Raw genomic sequence first — 20,933 nt, forward strand, 5'->3', positions numbered from 1 at the left:
GTGCAAACTTTGTGTCCGAAAACGAAGTATGAAAGCACGAGTTTCCACAAGTCCATGGATCTCCTTGATATTTGACTCTCTAACTTTGCAATTGTATGACACAGTCAAGAAATTTGGCTCAAGTAGGGAAGAACCCTCACCACATAGTTAAGCTCCTGTGGTCATTCCAAATTTCTTAAACCCGTCAAATTTAGCCCTCAAAGTATGAAGTATAATAGTCATGCTTTGATAATCAAAATTACTAAATCATGCATATCAGCCTATTAGTTTATTTTGCTACCCATGAGTATTGAATCTTATGTGCAAATAGACTACTCCAGGCTGATCTTAGAGCTATCATTATTTTCTTCTTCAGCAGGCCAAAAATTGAACAGAGGTTTTTTAGTTGGTTTTCATCCTAACACCTTAATGTCTTTCCTCAAATCATGTAAGTGGATTTTTATTTCTATTTTGTTGGCTTGCTTTCTTCTTTCAATTGGTTTAATTATTATGATCCTTAATTTATTCTTGAGTGGTTAATGATCAGTTTTTTTTCTTATTGTGGATAGACTAGAAACGCATCCCACATACAAATTTTCCACCGTACCTTTCGGCATGAATTTCCTTTATATTACAAAGTTATGTAGAATGCTCTGTTTGCAAGAATTGCTTAATTGCCTCTATTTTTAATTTTATACAATTGATTTTATATTGTCATTTTTAACCAGAAATATGTAGCAAGCCGATGTTTTTATTTTTCTATGGATATGTTTCTTCATTACGGGTTCAAATTTGTTGTTGAAAGTGTTCGATTGGTCGATCACTTTAGTCTAATTCATTGCAGGTTATTTCCATATGTTCATCGTTCAGATAACAAACATACCCAAAATATATATTTGCTAACGTGGTCTAATCTCTATAGTAGTAAGTCTGGCCATATGACATGCAGATTAGGACAGGCAGATTAGCTAGTATTACAGTGAATATAGAACCATCAACCATGTCGCCCAGTGCTAAAGAATGCTTGATGTGGGAGTAGAAAGAATGAGGGATAATCTCATCACAATTCAGCTTTAGGTTTCTTCACAGGCAAGCAATTTTCAATCCATGCCGCGTAACCCCCTCCCATGTTCTTCACATGTTTAAACTCCTGCAATTTAAGATATGCTACTAGATAATTATATGAACAAAATTGAAAGAAAAATTGTCCCATTTGATTATAACTTACGCTATTGAGTAGCTCAGCTGATGCATGGAGTGAACGTACGCCACTTTGACAGCCCTTCACAGTTTAAAAAAGCAAACAGATGAGAATCTGGAATCGAATAAATTAAGGGTGCAACTATTGTGTTTATTTTTCAACAAATTAAATGATTAGTTAATTCTTGTTCTTGCAAGCCAGATTGATATATGTTTTGTGCGTTTATTCCCAATTAAAATGCATTCTCATTTCTCCAAAATCTCCAAATATAATGTTATTGGGTACTCATTTCTCCAAAATCTCCAAATATAATGTTATTGGGTAATGCCAATTGATGCACCAATACTTCTCCGACTGTTATTATTGTGATAGCTTTGGTGCGTCCAGCGTCCAGCGTCCAGTCACAACTTAAATGCACTTCTTCACTTACTCTGTTGTATTTCATTCTTATTGGACGCTCACGCTCTAAATTTTCGTGTCTTTTGTGTATGCACGAGTTTGATATGATACAAAAATTACCATAGCAACAAGCCAATAAGACATGATTTGTTTAGCATGATTCTTAGCGGCTTAAGATGATTGTAGGACTATAAATGTCCTTCTATGCTGTATTAGTTAACAATTGAAATGTTGAGATGTGATTTAACTTAAGGGAGATGGCAATATTAATTTGATCAAGAAATTGGAGGAAATTGAGATAGAATACTATTATGTAATAATATACTGTAAGACGAAAAAAAGCGCTAAACTTGCATTAAGGTAAAGCTAGTGCTCGGATTGGAACAAGCAAGTTGTATAGATGGTTTGGTGGGGAGAAAAATAGAAATTACCACGATCAAGTGATCATCCTTGCTACAGACAGATATAACTTGCTCTAGAAATTGAGGATTTTTCACTCTTCCTGCCGATCGAACAAAATTTTATAGTAAAATATTCACCAAAATTTTATAGTAAAATATTCACCATCAATAAAGAAATAAGTGATCTGAGTATCAATAATATGCAAGCATACCTTGGGTTGTATTAAACATGTAAGCGATATTTAACTGTTTGTCCACATCCACATGACCTCTGTTGAACTCTTCTTCTGTCCTGTTCACAACAAGTGAAACCCGAACTCTAAATTAAAAATTACAATCAAACCCAATAAAACAGTATTAGTTCTATGTGAACATTAAGTTACAGCAATTGAACTTCAAAACAAGAGGTGAACGAAAGTACAATTATGTAGAAAACGGGGCAGGAGTAGAGTAGTAACACACACCTAACATCCAGATAACGGTGGCCTGACTGGATAAGTTCTTTAGCTTTATAAACATCAACAGTCTCAACTGCTCCAGAGCTACAAAAGAGAAGAAAGCATATTCCTAAAACCAAGATGATACAAGAAACACCCATGTTGAATTTATTGATTTGGTAACAAAGTTTATGGTGAAACTTACCTTTTCTGATCTTCCATTTATATAAGAGGGAAAATGAAGTTTCTTCTTATCTTCGTGGCGTTTACAGTTGCTAGATTACCCAGAGAAAACCATTGAATATATAAGGATGGGCTGTTGCAGCTGTTTTGTATTCTAGTATTAGTTTGGTTTTAGTGTGGGATCAAACTCCATCTCCACCGATTAATTTCGATGATGTGTGTTGCACTTGGATGCACTTTCTTGTGAGCAAAAGATAGCGTCCAACGCGGTTTGACACAAAAGTGAGTAACATTTGAGTTGTGCGCAAAATTAACTGTAAAACTAAAAATCAAACCTTAAACATGGCAGGAGCCAGGAGGAATCAGCTTGGTTAGAAACTTCAAATTAAACTTATTTCTAGATATGCTGATCTCTGTGAATCCCGACATCATCCTCCACAAAAACTTATTAAACAATGAACGCTGTGTTTGGGTCAACCTTTCTGCGTCAAATTACGTTGGAGCTGTTTAAAGTTTAAACCCCGCCTTGCCCAATGTTTTTATTAGACCAATCCAGGTTTGAACTAAATTATTTTAAAACTAGTATACTGCTATGCAGTGAGGGCGTGAATAGAGAGAGAGTGGAAAGGAAGAGATTGAGAAGGCGTGGAAGAGAAAGGGAAAAGAGAGACGAACAAGAGAGATGAGGAATGATGACAAATAGACAAAAACCAACCAAATGACTTTTTGTCGACACCCCTCTTGGCCCAGAACGTTCGCTCCGCTCACTTGATTAAAACTAGTGGTTTCTGACTAAATTATAAGAAATTGTGCCCATATCGTCTACAAGTAAAACTTCGGGCAAAATACATCACAGTCACGGCTACCTTATTAGCTAACTTTTAATATCTACTCAGATGGACTGCCGATACAACAATTATCAGCGTATAATTTTGAGGAATGACTTGCATTTTATTACAAGGGAATTGTAAAGGGCAGAGGGAAACTAGGCCATATCCCTTTGAACCATCTACGTAGTCTGTGTAAGTATCTTTTAAGACCATAATGATAAAAGTATACAACAATAATATTTGTGATCTTTCTCTTGAGAGCTTGAGCATGCCTTTATTGGGATGAACAGATGGTGTCTAGGTGAACCCAATCAAGTGTCGTGTATCAGTCATTTTACAGTACTGCAAGTTCAAGATGTGGTAAAAACATTAGACGGCTACAAAAATATATACAATTTGCTGACAAACACAATCGATCGTAAACTTGGTAGAATAAAAAACAAATATTGGGGTGAGGTAAACCTAGGGAATCGAAGGTGAATTAGGAGATCGAAAAGTTCATCATCCTCAGGTAAGCAACAATCCAAATATTACTGATTTGGCATATGTTCTGCAGTAGCTGTGCTCATGTCATGCTTGCACACTGGGCAGAAAGTTCCCCACTTGGTCAGCCATGAATCCACACAGCTCGTATGAAACTCTGCAAGCAATATCTGGGGTCAGTGATCGAGACAAATATCAGTTACAAGTCAGGATGACAATACTGAAGCTGTCCTTCACTCCTAATCCCCTCCAGAATGCATGAAGAAATAAGCCCAAAACAATATGATGTGGATCTCAGATGAAAGACAGGCGATAACCAACCATTCACCTAAGAGATCTCCTTGGAAGGAAAACTATAAGGTGGTATAGCACAGTTTCACAGTTGCACCTGTGCCACCACTAATATCAACTTCTATTTTTTTGGTGAATCTGGGTGTTCATGTTCATACTAAGAAAGCTCAAGAAACATTTATATCTAGCGATACGATCACTATATTAAAAGACTAAGCAGTGTGGGCGAGGATACCATGATGGCAAGGAAGAATCCTTAGAGTTTCTCCATCCTTGTAGTCTTCAAGACAAATGGCACATGTCTCTCCAGTGACACGCCCTCCTCGGCAAGTAGCATTGAATGTAAAGCAAGGAAAGACTTTCACTATCTGCCTGTCTATGCTTGGACAATGATGGTATGTTCCTTGCCGGTGCAATCTACGATCCCTCGTGAAGAAGAACGTTGCCAGGACAGATACAATCACTAGAAGAGAGATGAAAGAAATTACCAACACAGTCCAGGCTGCTTCCTCTAATGAGGGGGTGATACAGCATTCACCTTCTTCACCTTGACCAAGCTTTTAAGGGCTTCTCCTGCTGCTTTCGAAACAAAGACTGCATGTACCCATATTCTTTGAGAGCTCCCAATCACTACATCCATATATATGGAAAGAACCAGCTTGTTAATTCTCAGTCAAACACAGAACCATATGAAAAGCACAAGTTTTACAGATTATTGACAAGGAATAATAGATCATTTTGTCCTTCAACAAAGCAACATAATCAAGATTTTTTCTTTTGTCCTTCCTAGTAAGTATTAGACAAGAACTAATGGATATTTGCACTCTACATCTCCTACCTCATAAAAGTTGCCCGATGAAACCACTAAATACTTAATAGTCAACTCAAACCACCTCCTTTATTATGAAATTAAGGTTCCAACATCTTCCACCACCAATTCAAACGGTTAAATTCCAACTTACCATGTTGCGCAATAATAGAATCCCCAATAAAAATGGGCTATAACCTGTTTACATTCTTAAAATCAGCTTCAACTTAAAAGCAGTCCTTTGTATATAGAAGTGATCGAGTGGAAGTTCCCTTCTTCCATTGCAGTCGTAGCAGTACTCTCAACATGTCAATGTACATAAAACTCAATATTTGGACACTTGTGTGTGAACATTTTTATGGTGATAGACTTGTATACAACAGAAGATCAGGTAAAACATTACAGCTACGAAAGAAAACAATCTCTCTTCATATACCAATTAACTAATCAACAAATAAAAGAAATGAAGTGATAATTGCATTATAAGCACAATGGTCAAACCAAAAAAAATACAACTCACTAGAAACCAAATTCCTCTTGTCTCGATTATCGTAAACAATGGCAGCACGAAATCCACTATCTTGAGCATTCCGAACTTTATCTTCAAAAGCACAATTACCTCTCTCAATCAAAACAAACCGTACTTTCTCCGGAACCTCGTATCTCAAAGTGGTTCGAAGCGAAGAACACGCGTCAAGAGGATCAGATACATAGAGAGCACCACAGACACCAGAACTATTCACTCGAACAGCTGCAGCAAAATAAATAAAACAATAAGTAAATATGTGTGGCGGGGTAATAAAAGAGAGGGGGGAAAGAAGGTTATTACCGAATCTGGCGGGAGCGTCGATGAAGGAAAAAGAGAATGAGGAATTGGTTTTGAAATGAACAATGGAAGAAGAGAGACGGGGAAGTAAAGAGAGGAAAAGTAATAATATTGTACTAGTGAAGTTTATGGAAACAAGTTGTTGCTGTTTCTTCATCTCCACATTTCTGTCATTCGCCGACTGAATTTCCAGATTTCGCTATTTCCCGGCATGCTTTATAATCGAAATTTCAAATTTCTGGTATGTTTCGTGTCTTTATCGGAATTGTTTTTGTATTCCGTGCGAGATAGTTGACAAATTGAAATTTTCATCAAATTGCTAAAATCAAATATTCAAATGTATTCTATTTTTGTCCAGCAAAGCCTTCGCTATATATATATAGCACTAATGAGATTATGAGAAGCTGGTCACCAGGGCCGGCCCTGAGATTTGAGAGGCCTAGGCGAGCTCTCAAAGCGGGGCCTTAAGCTTTAACAAAAGAAAGAAAGAAGAAAATTATCTAGGCAAAAAAAAAATTGTTATTTATTTTGAAAGTAGGAAAAATGAAATCTAACCCCACCAAGTCACAAACTAATTACATCAAGTAAAATATCATCAAAAAATTTCATCGAAAATTTTTCACGTTTAGCTTAGCAAAAATCAGTTATTACATTTGCATAGTCAAGCTCCTCTGCCAAAGCTTTTTCAATAGATAGCATAGCTAATCCATTTAATCTATCTTGCGACATGGTTGATCGAAGGTAAGACTTAATCATCTTCAACTTTGAAAAGCTTCTCTCTGCAGAAGCAACTGTAACGGGTATAGTTAATAATATTCTATAAGCAATCCATGCATTTGGAAAGCAACTAGCCCTTAAGTTCAAATGGTTTAGCACTTCAATTGCCTTCTTTGCATCATCTGGTAAAACTTCTTTCAAGAGTTGCAATTCCAAAAATAACTCTGTCCCGTCAATATCAGAAATGTTGTCATGTTTCAGAAACTCTGCTAAGTTGCCACAAGAAGCCTTTAAACTATCTCTGTCTATAGACTTCAACTTCTCCAAATTAAACAAGAACCCAAAATGTTTCTCATATACTTGAAACTGTTCAAACCTACTCTTAAGAGAAGAAATAGCTTGGTCAACAATAAAAATGAAGTAGTTGACTCTAAATGATTCTTCAGCTGACTGTGGCACCTCTTTATCCGCATTTTCATCAAATTGTCTCTTTCTACGAATGATACGTTTTTCACGAAAAATAGGCTCAATTTGCATAGCACTTGCAACTTCTTTAGCTTCTATCATTGCTTCTTCAAATCCGGTTTCTCTATACTTTTTAAAAAAGGAAATCAACCTTTGCAGTTCACTAATAGCGACATCAATATGCATATCTTCAGTTTGTAAGAGTTTGCTAACAACATTAACACCATTCAATATCGTGTGCCAAACAATCATACCAATCAAGAACTCAAAATTTTCAATATCATGTGTGGCTAGAGACTCAACTTCACTCTTAGTCTTCGGATCATCACTAGTATCCATTAATTCAACTAAAGCATCTCTTATCTGTGGAGCTTGACTTCTAATCGCTTTAACACTTTCCACACGACTTTCCCAACGTGTTTGTGACAATGCCTTCAAAGTAAGATTGGGACCTTTTTTCACATGTTCTTTGAAAACTTCCCACCGTTTTGTAGAAGAAGAAAACAATGTATATACACGTTGCACCACTCCGAAAAAGGACACAACTTTAGAGCAAGAGTTAGCCGTATCACACAATGCAAGATTTAGACTATGGCAACCACATGGCGTATAAAAAGCTCTAGGATTTATTTCGAGCAATCTTTTTTGTACGCCTTTGTGTTTGCCTTTCATATTAGATCCATTGTGATAGCCTTGTCCCCTTACATCATTAATATCAAGTTGAAGAGTGCTCAATACAGCTTTCAGCTCATTAAAGAGTCCCAAACCCAATGTATCGGCCACCTTCATAAATTCTAAAAAGAACTCTTCAATCTTAACTGGATTTGTTGAGACATCCACACATCGTATCACCAGCGACATTTGTTCTTCATGGCTTACATCTGGAGTGCAATCAAGAATAACTGAAAAGTACTTAGCCGCTTTAATTTTCTTAAGAATTGCATTTTTCACCTCACCTGCAAAAAAAATTATGATAACTCTTATAGTAATAGAATGTCACGGATTATCTACCCAAAAGAAAATGCATTAATAACGTCACTTGCTAACATCTGAATTAGTTCATTCTGAATGTTGTGGCCAAGATAATGATAGTGAATTTCATGACTTTCAATACGTCGGATGTGCTCTTGCAATATTAGATCAAATTCTGCAATCATTTCAATCATGCTCAAAAAAATACCGTTGTTTTCTTCCTTAATCTTCTCATTGTCCCCACGAAATGCCAAAGTATTTTTAGCAAGAGCTTTCACAAGAGCAAGTATCCTCAATAATAGTTGTCTCCAATGTTCTTTTTCTCGATTGATTTGTTGCTGCACACTCTTATCGATTGTTTCATTCTTTCCTAACCTATTTTCTAACTCACACCAACTATTCAAGTGTCTTTTGTGCTCAGCACTTTGTTCATGTTTTTGAAGCTTTTCACCAAGATTTTTCCAATTTGAACATCCTTCACTATCCAATTGAGAAAGCCTTCCTCGTTGCTTGAATAACTTACAACAAAAACAAAATACCCTCAATCCACCGAATGAGAATAAACAAGCCACTTTTCGATCTTGCTTCAAACCATTATCCATCGTCGTCGCGCGTAGTGGAAGGTTGAAAAATGTCTACCTTCATTATCTCTAGGAAAATCAGTAACATTGTCTCTTATTGGACCTTTTTTCGACCAAGAAATCCCTATATTTCGATCAATCTTATCCCAATTCTTTGGATCAAAATAGTTTGTCGGTCCATATTCTCCATTCTCATTCATAGCTTCATTAGGTTCTTCTTGACTTTCAATATTCATTGTCTCTTCATCTTCAGCATTTACTCTCTCTTCTAATTCAACATTATTCATCTCCTCTTCAGCTTCAACATTTGATCTTTCTTCAAATTCATCATTCCCCCTCTCGTCATGTTCCATATTCACTATATTTTCAAGCTCCTCATGCGCAACATCTTCATTAGAAGTCTCTATTTGTCCACTAGTAGAAAGAAATTTAAGAATACTTCCCGCCTGAGATTGAGCAAGTTCTTCTTGTTTTTGCTTCTTTTTTCTCTTAGCACTACCCGATGGATATTTTCTAGCGCTACTCATGATACTAACCACTCAACAGAATTTCTGAACAACAAAGACTAGCAAGTCAGACAACTAGCTTAGAACACTTTTCAAACTTTTGAGTCATTCAAAATATAGCATACATAAAACGAAAAATTCAATCAAATTCATATAAGATTATTGCTATAAAAAATTCAATCAAATTCATATAAGATTATTACTACAAACAATTCAATCAAATTCATCCAATTTAAAAAGAAAAACAATAAATAGAGAATTGAGAAGGGTTAAGGGTTAAGGGAACATACAAAGTATGTATATTGGGAGCACCTCTGCTAGCGTAGCAGTCTTGTTTGTAAGTTGTAACTCTTCAAAGACTAGGTTCTCTCTTCTATTTTTTTTTTTAGTTTCTCTGTTTCTTTTAAACTAACCTTAAACCCTTAGTTTCTTTTTTAAAAATAGAAAATACCGAAATAGAAAACTTCCAGGAGACCGACCGTACTGTTTGAATTGGTATTGTTTTTTTGTTGGCTGGGCTGCTTAAATCAGTTGGGTCAATTGGTTTTGGGTCAATCTAATATTTGGGCTTTTATTTCTTTAGGTCAATCTAATGTTTGGATATGGGCTTTCTTAGATAGTGGGTGGAGAATTAGGGGCCTTTTTTTTTGTCAACAAGTGGGGGCCCTAGGCGGTCGCCTAGTTGGCCTTGCCCCAGAGCCGGCCCTGCTGGTCACATGGAGAAAGTGGTGGTGGGGTTTCCAATGTGGAGTTGTTGCCGGTGTTGGGCGTTCGGTTCAAGTGGAGTTCAGTTCAAGATTTTATGGATGTTCAGTACTTGTTGTGGTTCTCTTGTATTGTTTTCATCTATTTTTTCTTGTTTCCAGGTTGTTGTATGTAATCTATCTTTTGATTAATATAAACAGTTTGTTGATGAAAAAAAAAAAAAAAAAGAAGAAAGAGAAGCTGGTCACATGTATTATCTATGTAGAAGGAGCTCTTAAGCACCACAGATTCATGAATATAAATTGTCAATTTGAACAAGGAGATAACTGTAACCTCCAAATTTGTTGCACGATTTCTGTTTCCAGCTAGACAAATAGCTTTAAAAATGTGTCCAAATCAATTGAGTTGCGAAAATGCAATTGTAGGGGAGCAATATCCCCACTAAGGAACATTGCAGACGAAGCATAAGCGACCTCAACGCATCGACCTCCAAGACCGATCTGCGAGCGACTCCTTACAAGTAGGTGGTACGAACAAAGATACCTCAAGTCATTTAACACTTTGCGAGACGAACGCTTCCCCACCCGGATATAATCATTGCCAAAATCTTATTTGTATGTCCCACCACCGAAATAGGGACTACCGCCAACTCCCCAATCGAGCACGACTTACACCAAAACCACTCCAAAGACTCATTCACGATCTCTACCCTACATTTTGTACACAAAGGGTACACGCGTGTGCGAAGGATCTCCACTCCCGAAATCCTATAAATACCACCCTCTTTGGAACTACGTCGGACCTGATTCTTCTCTCCCCCCAAAAAGGAAAATCGAGAGAAGATACGTGGGCGGTTAAACTCACAAATACCTCGGTCACATCCAAAATCCAAACCCATCTCGTCCTCCTCTACTGTAATCAGGAGAAAACTAAAACGCTCCTTTACATTGGCGCCGTCTGTGGTTTCGATTACTGGAGAGCCACTTTAGATCAGTTCATCCATCTCTAACTCTCCAGCCCACGAAGCATGGTTAGCATAGAAGATCAAGTTCAGAACCTTGCCCACCAGTTAGGAATAACGAATGAGAGCATTTCCTTGCTAAGGGAGGAAAATGCTACTTTACGTGCTCAGGTGGATAGTTATCAGCAACAACAAATTCGAAGCGGCGAAACGAACGCGACATCATCATGGCGTTAATCGCCAGATTAATGAGTTATCCCAAAGGATTGGCGGACCACTGCGAAGAAGGATTCGACCGCAGTTATTGCACAAGATGCTTAAGGCGTATCGTGCATCTCCGTTCACCGCAGGGTCCTCGATAAATCTTCTCCACACGACTTTATCCAGCCACGCTTTCCCATATATGCGGCGGCACAGCCCTCGTCGACATGTGGCTCGCTATATTCGAGTTTGGCACTTTACTGCTCACCCGAGTTTGATTATCTCCATCTCGCAGATTATTTCCGCCCGACCTCAAAGATGGCGCTCGATTGGTTCTTTTCATCGAGTCCGATTCTATAAACACCTTGAGCGGCTTCTTCGATTTGTTAAGCCCGACCCGATGCGTCCACAACAAAGGGAAGAAGGCGGATCTTGATTCTCTGTTTCAATTATCATTCAAGGAGGGCGAGACTATTCGTGAATTCCTAGGGCGGTTCAAGGCGAAATCTGGCGTGCATGGAAAGTGGCTTGAAAGAATCTTTAAGCACACCGGCCTTTTCCAATGCTTGCCGAGTCGCGAAACACCGACCTCGCTAGGTCGTTGATGAAGGAACGCCAGAGAGACATCCGAGCTCTACGCTCGGGTGGACAAATACATCAAAGCTGCAGGAAACTTTAAAACTCCATGGTTTACAAGAGAACCACGAGGTCGCTGAAGTCTCAGATCGTTCCCCCCGGGGCAAGAAGCGCCGGTCGCCGGTTAAACGCCCGGCTTCGTGCGATGCGATCGGATAACAGCCAGAGAATTCATCGTCTCGACCGTTCCCCGATCACATCTTTGGATAAGATTAAGCGGCGCCTCATTTTTCCGGCCAAACATCGGCAGACCCGCGATCGACTGGCAAGCCTTTTGTGCATTTCATAAAGCAAAGTGCCATGAAACTGATGCATCTTGGGGGGCTCAAGCATTATCTCCAAGACTTGGTGGAAGCTGGTTATATAAAGCATTACACTAGCATTCCTGATGGCGACCTGCGTCACAAGTTGATGGCTCGTCGTTAATGCGTGGTCGGTCTCCACCACCGTCACCGCCAAAGCCAAAGTAGGCTCGTCCTCCGCAGTAGAGGGCGCTCGCGTGATCGTTCTCGTCACGAGAAAGGCAACACTTTCGTCCGATCGTGACAATGCTCGCACTATTCATGTGATTACCTTTCCGGACGATTCGTGACCTCTTCCCCGAGAAAAAGACGCGTCGGGTTAGCGCTCTTCGGGAAGTCTATCATTTTACTTCCACGCAGCTCACGCCCCGCGTGGTTCAGGTCGCAGCGCAGGCGATATCACTTTCACAGAGGCCGACTTAAGCAAAGTCTGCCTTCCTCATAATGACGCGTTGGTCGTTCATGTCAAAATCGGCGGCCCCAGACGATCAAAGCGGCGTCTGATCGACCACAGCGGTTCTGTGACATCTTATTTTACCACACCATGCAAGAGATGAACCTCCCCAAGTCCGTTCTCGTCGACCCAATCGCCCCCCTTTACGGGTTCAATGGCTCCAGAGCCGACCCCATTGGTGACATTATCTTACCAGTATCGGTGGGATCTCGAGAGGATAAGATTACCTGTAATACTCGGTTCTGCGTTCTCGACAACAAATTAAGCCATACAATGCCATCCTCGGACGTCATTTGGATTCATCGGATCGCGGTAATCACCGTCCACTTTACATCAAGTTCTCCGTTTCCCAGGACCTCGAGGCATGATGGAGCTTAGAAGCAATCAACTTGAAGCGTACCATTGTAACCAGGTCAAATCAACAGATGCGACCGCTCGTGAATTGCTTCCCACCATACAGGATCCCCTCCAGCTACACATTGCCCGTGACTTAGTCGCAGAAGTCCAACCCCGAACTGCCAAGCAGAACGCTGGGGGCTCTTACAAGCAGAAGTTCTCTCCAATGCCGATACCTGCACTCGCTCCCCGAGTCCTCAATGCACCGGCGAAGACCTCTAGCGTTGACCCAACGATAGATGGCTCCGTCGATTAAAGTTTCGAGATCGTCGTCTCGTATGTCGGGCCGCCCGCGGTTACCCGATAGCAGCCGCGCCATCAATGTGTTTGCGGCCGGTCCCACTCCCGGTTAAGTGGCTACCCACGGCGGCGTTGCGAAAACAATTAAACTCCACCGTTAGCGACCCGGTCGGATCGTCCCACCGGCCGGGTTCAGCCGCTTCTGCGGAAGTGAGTCGCCAAGTAGTGCCACCGGTTGTAAAACCTCCGGTGGCGAGAAAAGAAAGAGTGAACTTAGGCAATCACGGCGACCCCAAGTTAGTCTATGTAGGGGCCAACCTCGACCATGTTAAAGACCCGGCTTGTAAATTTTTATCTATGAATAAAGATGTTTTTGCTTGGTGGTATATTGATGTGCCCGAGTCGATCCTCAAATCGCATGCCATAAATTAAATGTGAACCCCGATGCTAAACCCGGTCCGACAACGACCTCGTGATCTATCCTGCGGCTTTCAAAAAGCCATCAACGGCGAGGTCGAAAAACTCAAACAAGTCGGTTTCATCGAAAGGTAGATTACCCCGAGTGGATTGCAAATATTGTCGCCGTCCCAAAAGAATGGCATAGTTAAGCCTATGTGTCGACTTCACAAATGTCAATCGGGCACGCCAAAGCGGTTTTCCCTTTGCCTCGCGTTGACCAACTTGTCGACCAAACACGTGGTCATGAGCTCCTCTCCTTTATGGATGCATCTGGTATACAACCAAATCCCACTCGCCGAGGAAGATCAAGAGAAGACTTCGTTCATTCTGAGACAAAGGGATCTATTGCTACAACGTCCTCCGTTCGGTCGAAGAACGCCGGGCGACATACCAACGCCTGGTCGATATGTTCCAAGACATGTTAAGCGACACCATGGAGGTCTACATTGGCGACATGGTGGTCAAAAGCAAAAAGGCGGTGATCACCTCACCCACCTCGAACAAAGCGTTCTCCGGACTACGCCCATGCGGGCATGAAGTTGAACCGGAAAAATGCCTCTTTGGGGCGTCCTCCGACAAGTTTTTAGGGTATCGGTGTCGCGGGCAGCGGGATCGAGGCAAATCGACCCGGATCCGGCGTTCTTAGATATGCCCGATCCACGCAAAAAGAAACAAATCTGAAATTGTCGGGGAATGGTCGTGGCTCAACCGGTTCATATCAAGGGCCTCGGATAAGTGTAGACCGTTCTGCGGCTCCTCAAAAAGCGAGCGTTTTCATGGAAGCGATCAATGTCATCATGCATTAAGCTACTCTCAAAGAGTATCTCACCACGCCTCCGTCTTAGCCAAACCAATATATGGAGAGACAGGGGCTTTATCGGCGTCTCCGATTTCACCATCATTTCGGTTCTCTTTAAAGAGGAGAACAATTCAGGAGAAGCCGATCTACTTCCGCGAGTAAGACACTCCGCCCGGCCGAAAAGAATTATTCCTTCTTGGAGCGAGCCGTACTTGCTTTGTTGTATTCCGCGCGGAAGTTCGGGCCGTACTTTCAAACACATCAAATCAAAGTTCTTACCGACCTTCCATTGAAGAAAGTCCTTCACAAAAAAACAAGACTACCGAATGGCGGTTTGGGCGAAGAACTTCGGAGAGAACCCACATAGAGTTCGTCCCCGCGCACTTCTCGAAAAGGTCAAGTCATCGCCGATTTCCTAGCGATTTCCCGGTCGAGGACCCCCAACCGAACAACAAACCGACCTCCCGACACAAAAACGGAGTCAACTTCGCCTGGTCTCTCTTTGTGGATGGTTCGAGTAATCTTGGTGGAAGCGGTATCGAGTCGTCTTAGTTTCCCCGCGGAAATATGATTGAAAAGTCGATCCGCATTGATTTTGCAACTTCCAACAATGAAGCCCAGTCTGGCGCTAATTAAAGGGACTAAGGATGGCTGCGGCTTTCGGTGTCGAAGAGCTCCAAGTCTTTAGTGACTTCATGGCCCCGGTGGATTAGCCGGGTTGCAAAAAGTACACTACTCCGCGAAGGTAACCTTTCCAAGTATCTTCGTGTCGTTCATCGGTTATTGCCTTCTTTTAAAGCGGTACACATACATCATTTCTTGCGTGAGGGGAGAACCGCCACGCCTTGACGGTTTTAGCTTTATTTGGCTACCCGGACCCGAGCTGCGTTCCCGACAAGTTCTCATAGAAGTCGTCGACCGACCTGCATACCAAGTCGACCACACCTTGATGATAAAGCGACCTATTTCCTCTCTCCGCCCGGTCGGTTGAGCCAAACATGGATGCGACCCATCATCGATTATATCCAAGACGCGCCGCGCTCCCCGAGGGCGTACCAAGGCCGAGCGGTCTCTTATCAAGCTTCGGCGTTATTGTTTAGTCCAAAACAAACTATTCAGGAAATCGGCGGTGGCCCACACTTACGATGCATTACCCGAGCGAGGGGTCAATTGATTTTTGCGAAATCCACGAAGGAGAATGTGGAAATCACGCCGTGACGCTCGTTAGCTCACAAGGCCATCTCTCGAGGATATTTCGGCCCCGGATCACGGTCGATGCTAAAGCATCGTCCTCAAAATGTCTCAAATGCCAAACGTTAAACCACAATATCATCGAACCTGCTCGCGAACCCGATCGGCATATAGCGAGCCCGTGGCCATTCCACATGTGGGGCATGGACATCATGGGACCATTCATCCCACGAAGAATCTTGGCTTCCGCTTTGTCCTAGCTACAACCGACTACTTCACCAAAGTGGGTGAGGCCATTCCTCGCGCACCGTCAAAGAGTCCCATGTCCAAACTTCATCCGGACTCACATTATCACCAGATTTGGTTTACCACATACATTAGTAATGGACAATGGGCCTCAATTCAAAGGCGAAACGAGTTAAAGAGTTCCTAGCCAAGTGGAAGATCATTCATGCGTTCTCTACTCCATGATGCGGCTTCGAGTAATGGCAGCGAAGCCGCCGATAACAAAGCAATCTTGGAAAATTTGAAGAAAAAGATTGAAAAGAATAAGAGCCAATGGCCAAACCGGTTGGAAAACATTCTATGGGCTCACGCCCGCGGCTTCGCTCGATGATGGCGTGAGTCGCCATTCTCCTTATGTTATGGCACGAAGCGTAATTCCCACCGGTGACCGTCACTACAACTTCGATCGAACTTGTTGAGTCGGGGCATAACGACTCCGTGTTATCCGCGAGGCGTCGACTGTTGGAAGAAAAGCGAGACTTAGCTGCCGTCGAGTCGCATCTTACCGACAAACTCGAAGAACTCCTACAATAAAGCGAGTTCATCCTAGGTCTTTTCAACTGGGAGACCTAGTGCTCAAAAAAAGACGGGCGATTCCAAGTTAGCACCCATGGGAAGGCCCCTACATGCGTGGAACGCGTGGTCGGCAATGGAGCATCTTGGATAAGAACCCCAGAGGGGAAGATGTTGCCTCGACCTTGGAATACTTATCTCTTGAAAATTTTTTACCAATAAGCCATCCATGTTGTACATGTTTTGGTTCACATTAATGTTAAATAAGTTTCTGTGTTATTTCATACAGGTTACTATCTTTATTTGTATTGGCAAGTTAACCAGTTTACAAAGCATAGACGCTCAACACGTTTTACTTGGCTCGCCCTCGACCGGCGATACTCGCCCAACCCGAGAACGGCTCATGAGAACTGCGCGCTCTGCGGAGCTCAATGGCTACATAGCCTCTCCAATTCTTGTTACGTCGAGGACCTACATTTCTAGGATCGACTACGAGAACGCTCTCCGGAGCACCGCACTCTGCGAGCTCACTCGGCTACATAGCCTCTCCAATTCTTGTTACGTCGAGGACCTACATTTCTAGGATCGACTACGAGAAACGCTCTCCTTGAGCACCACGACTCTGGGAGCTCGCGGCTACATAGCCTCTCGATTCTTGTTACGTCGAGGGACCTATATTTCTAGGATCGACTACGACGAGAACGCTCTCATGAGCATACAATCTGACTCTGCGGAGCTTATCGGCTCTACAACCTCTCCAATTCTTGTTACGCGTCGAGGACCTATATTTCTAGGATCGACTACGCGAACGCTCTCTCCGGAAAGCACGACTCTCACGGAGCTCATCGGCTACATAGCCTCTCCAATTCTTGTTACGTCGAGGACCTATATTTCTAGGATCGACTACACGAAAACACTCTCCGCGAGCATACAGCTCTCTGGAGTTTACCGGCTCTACAGCCTTTCCAAGTCTTGTTACGTCGCGGCCCTACATTTCTAGGATCGACCACACGAGAACGCTCTCCTCGAGCAAACGCTCTCCGGAGCTCACAGGCACCGTAGCCCATCCAGTTCCTGTCCCATCAACGACCTATATTTCTAGGGTTGACTACATAACAGGACGCATATTTCTAGAACCCGAGTCAGGATGCTAGTTACACACAAGTACACAGAAGCATGCATACACATCCAAAATAACATTATAGGACCATACGTTATCACAGCTACATCCACCGATCTGCTGGGATTACCCAGGAAATCCAGATCGATGATCATTACAAAAATTCACCAAGTATTGAACTGCCACTTTCGTGGAAACCAGTTCTCCAAATGAAAATGCCGAATTGCTCAGGCAAGCCTGAAAACACAGCTCTATTGTTTGCTCTCGTATAAGAGAGAGAAATGTAGACTACACTCACAACTTAAGACTAACAGAGTCAGATGACGATCACCTTATCAATTCTCAGTAATGACATGCTTGTCTTCCGGGGCTGCGCTAGTCGAAGCGATATCTTGAAATGACCTCGGCATCCACACGCATTTCAAGCTTTTCTTCCTCGCCGCAATCGTTTTCCTCGGCGTGTCATACTTTTTGGTCCAGGTAGCGGCATAAGCGATCTACATGCTTCGATATCGCCTTCTTCGGCTTTTCGCCACCTTCTGACATTTCTTAGCATAAGCGATCCTGACGCCAATTCCCTTTCCATTTCGGTCATATCCGTCCACCAAGATCACAGGCGTTCTCGGCGATTCGTTACGGTACTTGGTGGACATCACTTCTAGTTTCTTCTTGTCCACCCCCACGCGGCTTTCGCATCAACCCGGCTCCGTCGCGGGTTACCACTAGTCTCGAGCGCTGCCTGACATCTTTCGACTTATCATACCACGCAAGAAACTGCATGAACACGGTTAGAACACCGGACTCCACCGGAAAGTCGGTTTGCAACGACTTAAGCTATCGGGAACTCACCAAACAAGCGGCCATATCCATCGTCCCGGTGGTGTCCCCATGTCCTCGTCCTCGACCTCTGCTTTATCACCATCTAGCACAATCCCGCCGCTGAGCGCTTAGTCGCTATGGGGCCGAGTGGAAGCCTTCTGATCCGGCGTTTCACCATCCGCTTCTTCCCGTCTTCCCGGTGGTAGAATTAAGCTCCCCACATCCTTACATGGCGGGGCCGAACTCTCACATATGCTCGGGTGACCTTGCCCCACTTCGTTGCACTTTCGGCCCGAGCGACCCGATGGTTTAAGCCCACTTTCGGCGTGGCGACGAATACAATGCCGCCCGGCGGCGACTATCTCTCCTCGATTTTTATGACCGCCGTTTCTCTATATGCAACCTTTCTCTTCCCCCGATCGCCATGAACATGAGGCTCAAACTCCATTTTCTCCATTATCAACGGTGACGTTTCTCTCGCATACGCGCGACATCTAGCCATGGTCTAACCTAGCAACAAAGATATCACGGCGTCAGCTAAAGCTTACTCCGGGTATTTTTCAAAAGGAATAACATGTACAAAGAAGAAACCACATACCTGGTGAAGAAGCAAGAAGAAGCGGCGGCGGCGGTGGTAGAGCGAAGAAGAGCAGCGGCGTATGACTTCAACGATGGCCAAATACCTTGATGGTATCGCGAGGAACCGTTTATATTCCTTAGGCAACGTCTTTTCCTAAACCTCATAATTGCCTTGAGGCGCCAAACGCCATCTGCCGCCATCATTATGTCCCCGAACCCTCGCCTCCCCTACACGTGTCACGCGTGAAGAAACAACCGGTTTGTAGCCATCAATACATCGCATTGAACAACGTCTGCGTCGGTATAACCCAACAGTCGGACGCTCATCCAAGCTTACCAGTCATCAGCAGCGAAGTGGTCATCGCGAATGCATCTATCACGTTACGTTATCGCGCGGATCTAATCACAAACAGCTATGATCAAACAAAGCGAGTCAAGCACACGGCAAAACAAATAAATAAACACCGCGTGAAAACAAAGGGACGACTGGTTTACCGGTTTTCTCATCTGGTCGTTGTTTAGCCGAAGTTCTTTGAGACTACTCGAAATCCAACCCGGCTACACAAATAGTAACATCACATGGTTACCCCGAATTAGCATGGGGTACCGGCTTTGCTCAAGAGCATAGTATAACAACACAAGAAAAGCGAACGCCGGGTTACCCGGAAACCGGTTCTATTGTATCCGCGGCATATAAAGGCGGCAAGAAACAAAAATAAATTCCGCGGCTTCGCCCTCCATGGGCACCACGATCGATTCGCCAGGCTCAAACGCTTCATCAACCTCGGCACCCTCCCTTCCCGCCCGATCGATATCCCGTCGGTTCTAAACTCATCAAGATCGTCGGTCGCAGCTCGGCTCGACCGGACACCACGGTTTTACGGCATGATCAAGGAGGACCCAATCGCCCCAGCGGCGTCTCCTGCGTTACTGTTCCAGCGTGGTATGGGGCGTGCGGCGTCGTGTTCCTCCTTCAAAGCTTTGTAATCCATTTCCGGATCTCCGTGAGTCGGCATCCGGATCGTCGTGCGCGCCTTTAGTAGCGTCTGAGCAACTTTCTTACGATGGAGGGCATAATCGTTCGACCTCCCGATTTCCACGATTCGCGGCGCGACGTTACCTTCCGCTCGCTTCTAACTTCGCCCGGATCTTCACCCGGTGTCTTTTCGGCATCTTCGGCCAGTCGAGCTTCATGTGCCTTCCGCAGACCCTCGAGCTCATCACGCTCCATCTTGGCCGCGTCCTGCACGTTTTTCAGCTCTTCCGTCAACTTCAGCACAGACTCCCTATCTGTTTCAGCGAACTGCGCAATCTCTTTCAACTTTTGGAAGCCGCTGACAAGCTACAACAATGCACACATGCAAACAGATCAAAGCAACGAACATAGGTTAACATGCTATACTAACGGACGATAATTCTACGTACCAGACATTGCGCGATTTCCATCCGACGTATGGTATCCGCCAGTCCCTTCTCATCCAATTCCTTGCGGTTCCCATCCAGGGCGATCTGTTCCAGCAAACAGGCCGCTACCTTACTCGACCTGAAGCTGCAGTCGGTGCGCTTTACAGTTCGCTGCCCTCCGTGCTCGTCCAGGTACACAAATTGGGCCTCCAGCTCATCGCCACCCACAGCCGCTTTTCCACTCGCCTTACGGGGAGCCTTCGCTTTCACTAGCGGACTGGGTTCCCGTCCTCGTCGAGGCGGACTAGATCCCGCACCGAAGGTGGCCAAGTCCATGACCTGCTCAGGACGCGCCCGATTCCGGCGCCCACCGCTAGCACCACCTCCTCCACTCGAGCCCTCCCCCAGGGCATGTCGCACCACTTTAGCCATTCGAGCTCCCTCTGGCTCAGCCACTTCAGCTCTCCTCTTCTCCGACCTACCCCTGGGAGGAGCATCGAAAGCTACAGTCTCCAACTCCACAGGAGCATCAATGGTCGATCCTCCCCGGGGATGGCTTCGAGCTACCGGCCCCGGCCTCCCCACAACGGGGGCCTGCCTCGAGGACACCACGCGCCCGGTCTCGGTCCTCCCGTGTTATCGATCGATCACTTGTGCGCTTCTCCATCACCGCCCGCCGTTCGACTTAGAGGCTTCGCTCCTTTTTGCACCTTTCTCTTCTCGGGATCGCGGCACCTCCTTTTTCCTCAAAGAAATGAGCAAACTCGGAAGCTTAGCTTCGCTTTTGTTC

General features: G+C 43.8%; 4 protein-coding genes across 5 annotated transcripts; all 4 read right to left on the bottom strand.

Annotated features, from left to right (window-relative positions):
* Positions 1-803: 803 nt before the first annotated feature.
* STR18 (sulfurtransferase 18) lies at positions 804-3,012 on the bottom strand. 2 transcript variants are annotated; one of them, XM_086591498.1, is made up of 6 exons: positions 2,623-3,012; positions 2,445-2,522; positions 2,193-2,272; positions 2,011-2,081; positions 1,208-1,261; positions 804-1,129 (listed from the first exon to the last, which is right to left on the bottom strand). In XM_086591498.1, exons 1-6 carry the CDS (start codon positions 2,637-2,639, stop codon positions 1,040-1,042), a joined length of 390 nt encoding a protein of 129 aa, XP_086447624.1. In that variant the 5' UTR covers positions 2,640-3,012; the 3' UTR covers positions 804-1,039. The 2 variants fall into 2 exon arrangements, with proteins under 2 accessions (XP_086447624.1, XP_086447623.1); XM_086591497.1 differs by lacking the exon at positions 2,623-3,012 and having other exon boundaries at positions 2,445-2,616.
* An 808-nt stretch (positions 3,013-3,820) lies between these two features.
* RMR1 (receptor homology region transmembrane domain ring H2 motif protein 1) lies at positions 3,821-6,042 on the bottom strand. Its single transcript, XM_086594217.1, has 5 exons — positions 5,842-6,042; positions 5,533-5,763; positions 5,167-5,210; positions 4,440-4,761; positions 3,821-4,070 (listed from the first exon to the last, which is right to left on the bottom strand). Exons 1-5 carry the CDS (start codon positions 5,993-5,995, stop codon positions 3,961-3,963), a joined length of 861 nt encoding a protein of 286 aa, XP_086450343.1. The 5' UTR covers positions 5,996-6,042; the 3' UTR covers positions 3,821-3,960.
* A 426-nt stretch (positions 6,043-6,468) lies between these two features.
* Positions 6,469-7,973, bottom strand: LOC147519987 (uncharacterized). The gene has a single exon (XM_086594218.1). It carries the CDS (start codon positions 7,879-7,881, stop codon positions 6,469-6,471), a length of 1,413 nt encoding a protein of 470 aa, XP_086450344.1. The 5' UTR covers positions 7,882-7,973.
* A 7,879-nt stretch (positions 7,974-15,852) lies between these two features.
* LOC147519988 (uncharacterized) lies at positions 15,853-20,675 on the bottom strand. Its single transcript, XM_086594220.1, has 3 exons — positions 20,165-20,675; positions 19,860-20,081; positions 15,853-15,939 (listed from the first exon to the last, which is right to left on the bottom strand). The coding sequence occupies exons 1-3, from the start codon at positions 20,573-20,575 to the stop codon at positions 15,853-15,855; spliced, it is 720 nt and encodes a 239-aa protein (XP_086450346.1). The 5' UTR covers positions 20,576-20,675.
* Between the last annotated feature and the right edge of the window lie 258 nt (positions 20,676-20,933).

Source organism: Coptis chinensis, chromosome 2, assembly GCF_015680905.1.
Source record: "Coptis chinensis isolate HL-2020 chromosome 2, ASM1568090v1, whole genome shotgun sequence".
In the NCBI taxonomy this organism is placed as follows: domain Eukaryota; kingdom Viridiplantae; phylum Streptophyta; class Magnoliopsida; order Ranunculales; family Ranunculaceae; genus Coptis; species Coptis chinensis.

What these genes read in the sequence shown, in the direction of transcription:
- STR18 (XM_086591497.1), bottom strand. Translation starts at nt 2,578, where the DNA reads ATGGGTGTTTCTTGTATCATCTTGGTTTTAGGAATATGCTTTCTTCTC. An exon ending in CACCGTTATCTGGATGTTAG is followed by an intron (nt 2,273 to 2,444) that starts GTGTGTGTTACT and finishes TGTTGTGAACAG; the next exon opens with GACAGAAGAAGAGTTCAACA. An exon ending in AGGATGATCACTTGATCGTG is followed by an intron (nt 1,262 to 2,010) that starts GTAATTTCTATT and finishes TAAACTGTGAAG; the next exon opens with GGCTGTCAAAGTGGCGTACG.
- RMR1 (XM_086594217.1), bottom strand. Translation starts at nt 5,995, where the DNA reads ATGAAGAAACAGCAACAACTTGTTTCCATAAACTTCACTAGTACAATA. An exon ending in CAAGAGGAATTTGGTTTCTA is followed by an intron (nt 5,211 to 5,532) that starts GTGAGTTGTATT and finishes GAATGTAAACAG; the next exon opens with GTTATAGCCCATTTTTATTG. An exon ending in GATTCTTCCTTGCCATCATG is followed by an intron (nt 4,071 to 4,439) that starts GTATCCTCGCCC and finishes TATTGCTTGCAG; the next exon opens with AGTTTCATACGAGCTGTGTG.
- LOC147519988 (XM_086594220.1), bottom strand. Translation starts at nt 20,575, where the DNA reads ATGGCTAAAGTGGTGCGACATGCCCTGGGGGAGGGCTCGAGTGGAGGA. An exon ending in TGGAAATCGCGCAATGTCTG is followed by an intron (nt 20,082 to 20,164) that starts GTACGTAGAATT and finishes GCATTGTTGTAG; the next exon opens with CTTGTCAGCGGCTTCCAAAA. An exon ending in AAGTTAGAAGCGAGCGGAAG is followed by an intron (nt 15,940 to 19,859) that starts GTAACGTCGCGC and finishes AAATTTTCCAAG; the next exon opens with ATTGCTTTGTTATCGGCGGC.
- LOC147519987 (XM_086594218.1), bottom strand. Translation starts at nt 7,881, where the DNA reads ATGTCGCTGGTGATACGATGTGTGGATGTCTCAACAAATCCAGTTAAG.